The following is a 7,054-nucleotide window of genomic DNA, read 5'->3' on the forward strand; positions in this document are numbered from 1 at the left end:
TCGAGTACATAAATAGTTGTACGGACGAAGTTATACATAGATGATTATGCGTGTGTGGATCTTATGTGATTCAGGGCATTGTTGAGCGTAGAAGCAGTTATGCAGACAAATTTGTGTAGAGGTGGTTGTGTCACATTTATTTTATTATTATCATACAATTAAAGTTTGAGCCTTTTTCACAACTCCAACACCTAAAAGTTATTTTTCTATTTTAAAAATGGTGGATGTTAACGATTCACCTTTATTGATTTCCAGTTCACATTTGGCAGTTTCTTAGCTAACTATGTTTTGCAGAGCACTGCAGATGCTTCGTACCTCCGCATAATGAGTTCCTCCCACGGTATTACGAATTGTTGTTACTAATTTAGTAATGTAAAACTTTAATATTATATGTTTTTAATAAGGTGTTATATGTAGCTTGTGCAGGTAATCAAATGGGCGTTATTGAATGTGGAGCTTCCAATGTCAGTGACTCAGGGCATTACTGAGTGTGGAAGTAGTTGTGTGGATAAAGTTGTGCGATAGGAAAAGAATTCTCGAATAAATGTGGAATAATAAGAATGAAATGAGAACTCCACATTAACGATTCACCTTTGTTGATTTCTGGTTTACATTCAACAATTTCTTAGCTAACTATCTTGTGCGAAGAACTGCAGATGCTCCGCACCTCCACACAATGAGTTCCTTCGACAGTAATATGAATTATTGTTATTAGTTTAAAGTAATGCAAAACTTTAATATTATATGTTTTTAATGAGTTGTTATGTGGAATGGGTGTTATTCAATGTGGAGCTTCCAATGTCAATGTATTGGGGCAGTATTGAGTGTGGAAATAGTAGTGTGGACAAAGTTGTGTTGAAGGAAAAGCATTATTGAATAGATGTGAAATTTACTAAGATGATAAATATACAAATATCTTTTTAGGAATGTATTTCACAATGTATAATCATTAATTAATATCAATTTCAAAGCTAGTTGTTTAGAGATATTGTATGCAGAGTTTTGAATGTCAATTAAGGGCATTATTGAGTGCAGAAATAGTTGTGCGAACAAAATTGTGATGAGGTTGTTGAAAAATGTATTTCACAAAGTATAATCATTAATTAACATCAATTTCAAATATCAATGACTAAAGACATTATCGAATACATAAATAGTTGTGCGGGTGTATGTGCAAAAGTTATACAGAACTATATAAAAATTTAGTTATTATTAATAACTATTACAACACTTTTGGACAAAATAAAATAAAATTGTAAGGTGTACCAAGCGAAAACCTTTGCCAATTTTCAGTTTTCATTTGATAGTGTTTTAGCTTAGCTATCTTGTACGGAAAACTGCAAATTCTCCACACCTCTGCACCATGGTTGCTTTCACAATATTACGAATATTACGAATTATTATTATTAATTTAGTAATGCAAAACTTTAATTTTATATGTTTTTAGTTTTTCTCTCGTGCACATTTCCGCATATCACGTCGACTTTAATTTAAAACTTAAACTTAACTTGGCGTGTCTTGGTGAATGAGCTTCATTGCATTCGCATTATGTGGTTGATTGAAAGCAAAAGTAATGTGAATGGTAATGGCACAAGAAGCATTGGGTAAATATTATAGGAATCAAAACGATCTTTTGGTTGGTTATTGATTACACCAAATATTTATTTGGAAGTCTGCATAGTAATGTTATCCGTAAGTGATTAGAAATATTTTAGTATGGGTTTAAAGTTTTATTTTAAAAAGATGTAGAAATTATTAATAAAATTAATTTAATATAAATTTATTATTTAAAAATTACTTTGAATTTTGAAGTTCAACCTTCAACTTACAATAATTTTATTACTTAAAAATCATTTTGAATATAAATAAAGAATTTTTTTATTTTTTTTTATTTCTATCCTTCCAACTCAATTAATTATTATGATTTTTTTATAAAATAATTAAAAAACAAAACTGCATTTACTGTTTTCAAATTTCAACAAAAATTAACTTGGTTATGAAAAAACAAAAAATAATAACAAACATGATATATGGCATTAAATTAATTTAATGGATAACAAAATATTTCAATTTGAATTTTATTTAATATAATTATTCTCTAATTTTGTTGGATATAGTTATTTTTATTATTGATAACTATAAAGACCATGAAAAGCATCCTGAAATTGGAGAAAATATTTTGACACGTGTGATTTCAGAGTTCCCTCGAAAAACTTCTTAAATATGATTTAATTAATTGCTGAGTGAAGGGTATGTATATGTAATTGTCATCCTGAATCCAGGAAGTCAGCCATAATATTATTATCAAGTTAATATTCAAAACAAAATTTTGATATGTTAAATTTTTCCATAATTTCATTTGTGTGATGAGCCATGAGTTAATTTATCAAGTGCTGTACACGTTGATTGAAGATTTTGAATGCATGTAATATCAAATTGATTGTATTATATTGTATTAGAGAATACATTTTCATTACCATCTCATCAAAAAACTGAACCGAGAGCATTGTAACAATTGCATCTAAACTATAATAAGTTGCCATATTTATAAATTTCGATTTATCCCAGGTTTTTCACGTGGAGTTTATATACTGGTATTCCATGATAACTCTTGAAAAGAAGTTATCCGACCCGAGATACACACTAATTAGTGGCGATGCCTTCCATTTTATTGCAAACATAGATAAGCTCCATTTCATATTAGCTTGCACACTCGCTTGCACACTGACTTGAAAATTCCTGAAATCTCTACTGAGGGACGCGTGGGTGGCGTCTAGCCTTCCCACAGAAGAGAGCATTGCGAGGAATATTAAGTTCATCTCTCAGTGATCGCACAGGAGACCTCACTCTCACGTATGTTTGCTGACCCAGATATTGGCGTGGCCATATTTCTGACCTCAAGTTCCATATTCCTGCGTTATCAAAAGTTAAAAGAATAGCAGTCCATGATTGTGGATACACCTGCGTTGAAACAAAACAACATAACAAACATTTAATAGCTGCAGCGGCTGTGACTTAGTTGTCATGATACAATTTGAAAAGCTATAAGAATATACACAGAAAAATAAGGTACGCAATAGGTTGGCAACCTGGGTTGTGCAACGAGAAACTGCATCGAAGAGATTGTATCCAGACCGACTTGCAGGTGTCCATGTACCAGCCTCCATTCTGCAGAGAAAATGAGAATGGAATCTCAAATAAGCTAAACATGTCTATAGCATTTTTATTTTGGTGAGCAATATCACAACCCTAGCTTAACCATAACCATGAGTCAAGACACCAGCAGTATACTTGACGCATTGGAAATTAGAAGTTACCCCACTACAAAGAAGGAATATCCATCCAAATGCCATGACTGGATAGTGTTTTCATTGTTCTGGAACACTATCTCAACAAAAGTACGGTATTCCACAGACAGCAGAGCAGTGTTCAAGTAGCCAGATGAAGAATCAAAGCTGGGCCTATCATGAATGCCTCCCAAGGTGTACACTCCACTGATGTTTAAGTAATCTGCAAGCTGCATTGGTGTGCTGGGACGCACGTAGGAGACACCATTCACTGCATAGCGTTGTGTGCCATTGATGATGGGGGCAGAGTTTGCCAGTATTATTGTTCGAGTAATGTTGACTTTACCATAGTGGTAAGATCCTTGTGGGTTGGGACGAGCTGCACTGGCTGTCAAGTTCCTTCTGCACAACAATTGTTGTTCAAATTTTGAGAACATATGATGGGCGTAAGTCCTACCAATCATAGACTAGTTGGGTATATCAAAATTCAAACCTGATACTTTTGGCCTGGTTCAGAGACCACTCAATGTCGGTTGTTGGAGCCCCTGGAATTTGTCCAGAAACCTGCTTCTGGGAATTGATGTAGTGGAAAACGCCAGTATTATAAATAACAGGATTTGTGAAACGGGTAGATGCAACAATGTAATAGTCCTGAGGTGGCTGATCTGCAGTGACCAGAACAGAGTAGGTTTGGCCAACGTGAATGTCAAGAGAATCATAGATGTTTTGAATGGTGTGAGATCCTTCCACTTCCACAAGCTTCAACTTGTGACCCTGGATCCTGAAGTTCAAAGAGGATGACAATCCCACATTTGAAATCCGGAGGCGGTATGTTTTTCCTACACATAAACAGATGATCCACTTTAGATAATTAAAAAGAATAATTGTGAAAACTAAATCTAGCAGACTGCCTTGTTATTGAGATTAGCAATCTGATACCTTGCTCCACTGTAATTGATGCTTGATTTGGTAGCCCACGGCCATTGATGAGAACAGCATCAGGATTACCCAGAGGTCTGCCATTTTCAAGTGTTTTTCTAAGGGTCTGCTCAAAGGTAGAAAATGGTCAGAGATTAATGATCCTTGTGGACAAGCTGAAGTTGAACATATCCTTTCTTTTTATATTCCAAAGATGTAATTGTTTATGAGATAGATCAATAACTTACTGATATGTTGCTCTTGTACCAGTCACCTATAAGCAGAGTGACATCACCAGCAGGATCAGGGAATGGAACAGGGATGAGGAGCCTGCTAGCTACAGTTAGTCCTCCAAATCCTCCTGCTGCTTTCTGCATATACAGCGATGGAAAATAGAAGTAGCTCCCTATCTGGTCCTTCACCTGGAACTTGTATGTAAAGTTCCTTCCTGGTGGAATAGGGCAGTTTGTTCCAAAAACTCCATCTTGCCATGAATTCCTCCTTTGCTGGATGCCACTCCTGTACCAGAACTTGTGTAAGGATAATGAACCTCAGTCAGCCAATACACGCAAAGAGAGAACCCGAAGAACTTACCAAGATATCAAGAAAGCCTGATCCAATTTGTTAAACACATTTATAACAATGTTATTATTGGTAACACTGTCAATCTGGGGTCCGGGGAATTGCCCATTAATTAGAATTCCCTGAAACAACATCAGAGAGGATCTCAGACAAATACCAGGGAATCATACATGTGCTATAAATATTATCATTGAAAAGGCCTGAGATTTTTTAAAATTATACCTGTTGAGGGGTACCAAGAGGTGATATTGTGCCCCATGTAACGTTCCATGTAAAGAATAGATAGGGATCTTCTGCTAGAGAATATCCAAAAAATGCTATGATAAAAAAGACACAAATCACAGGAGACCTTAAGGAAGCCATTGAACTATTGCAGAAGATACTTGACCCTTCCTCCAAACCTCGCTCGATATGCTTATTGGTTTTCAGCAAGATGGGTTTCCTGCAACAATAGTTTCCTTTTACTCCATATTTTGACAACTAAGCTTTTTCAGAAAACTGTTTGCTTTTTAAGAAAACTGTTTACTTTTTCAGATATAGAAGAGAAAAGTGCAACCAAACAATACAGATCTTGCAATGCACAACAACATCTATAATGAAAATATTTCTAATCAGTTAATACCCTACTCCAACGTTACTACATAAGCCCAAATTCATGAGTGCACCTTCAAATCAAACCCACACAGACCAGCTTATTTGCAGTTACAATCCTTCTAAAGGCCTTCACTCCGTGCTACCTCTGACCTATTGATCTACAGCCCTACCAGAGCTAAGATGGCAATGAGGATGGAACCTGAGGCCTCGTCTTCCTCAGCTTCTGTCAGGGATGCAAATCAACAAAACCTCAGGATGGAACTTGAATGAAGATGACCAATTGGGTGTTGTATATAAAGCCTTGAAAACCAAGGCGATATCGATGCCATTGATAAACCAGCTCATCACAAACTATAACGCGGGAGGATTCCGAATTCCGAGGTTTCAAGTCCGAGTTCCGAAAAACTGACACGCATAATTAAACAGTAAATACAAATAATGTAACTAATTGAGTCAAAATCTAGGGTCTCAGCAAGTGTGTCGCCTTTCTATTTGTTATATTGCAGTGAAATCGGAAGAAGGGTAGAAGGCTTTTTGTGGTTGACAGAACACAGGCGGTGAGATCGCTGCAGTCATTTGTCGGGAATGTCGGTGCGAACGAATTCGCGTTCCGATTGATTTTTTTTCTAAATTATTATAAGATATACCTGCAGGTTGTTCTTCTGGTTTTAACCAGCATTGAAGGCAAAGCTATTTATGGAGTTTGTTCAAAACCAATATTTTTAAACAGTTCAAAACTATTATTAAACCTATAGTTGTTATCAAAAAATAGTGTTTAATAGATTTAGATATTATTTTGAATATTATTGTTTTATTGCAGTGGAAATTTTGTGGAGTTTCTCATGAATATGAATTGCAACGCTTTACTGAATGAGTTGGGAGGTGGTTATGAGAAGTAAATTGAAGAACAATATTCAACATTGATCCTAAATTGTATGAGTTGTCTCCACAATGACCATTTGAGTTTTGGGAAGTCCAATTTGTTTGTGTTAAGGAAAATTTAATTTAAAATAATTATATTAGTGAAAATAATATATATATATATATATATTCAAATTTTAATATTTTATAATAATAAATATATTTATTTAATTTTAATAAATTAAGATATATAAAGCAATAATATGGTGATAAAGTTGGGTTTTATGTTTTAGATTTGGTGAGAATTTTTAAATTTTTATTGAGTAGCTATTATGGAATTAATTAACAATGGTTGTTAATGGGAGTAACTTGTATATTCTCATTACAAGTCACAATTTCAAACCCAAAAGGGGTAGTGTAGGTACAACTTCATAAACTTTAATAGTGAAATAGTTGCATGGAGGGAGGTCCCTTGTCCCACAAACTAGAAGGCCTCATAAAATAATTTGGTGTCTAACTTGGTCATGAACTTAAAATGTGATTATTATTATTATTATTAAACAACCTTTGATTACAAGTTCACAAGTACACCACTCAAATAAGTATTAATTTCAAATCCATTTATTATTGCATAATTTGTAGATATACTTACCTTGTCTAGACTCATTCAATACTTACATATAGAACATTAAACATTGTGTTTGAGTTTGCTCTATATGCCTCATACTTGCATTTTATTGAATAATGCCAATGCTTCATGTGGTGGCCATTTTAGGAATAATTGGCAATTGTTGCATTCCACGATGCAACTT

General features: G+C 34.4%; 1 protein-coding gene across 1 annotated transcript; it reads right to left on the minus strand.

Moving 5' to 3' along the window:
• Positions 1 to 3,313: 3,313 nt before the first annotated feature.
• Positions 3,314 to 5,219, minus strand: LOC149159248 (protein SKU5 SIMILAR 14-like). The gene is made up of 6 exons (XM_089433449.1): positions 5,010 to 5,219; positions 4,800 to 4,909; positions 4,454 to 4,724; positions 4,227 to 4,332; positions 3,781 to 4,126; positions 3,314 to 3,689 (listed from the first exon to the last, which is right to left on the minus strand). The coding sequence occupies exons 1-6, from the start codon at positions 5,148 to 5,150 to the stop codon at positions 3,314 to 3,316; spliced, it is 1,350 nt and encodes a 449-aa protein (XP_089289575.1). The 5' UTR covers positions 5,151 to 5,219.
• Between the last annotated feature and the right edge of the window lie 1,835 nt (positions 5,220 to 7,054).

Source organism: Pinus tabuliformis, chromosome 5_2 (genome assembly GCF_031772625.1).
Source record: "Pinus tabuliformis cultivar Carrire ecotype Pingquan chromosome 5_2, CPIR1, whole genome shotgun sequence".
Taxonomy (NCBI): domain Eukaryota; kingdom Viridiplantae; phylum Streptophyta; class Pinopsida; order Pinales; family Pinaceae; genus Pinus; species Pinus tabuliformis.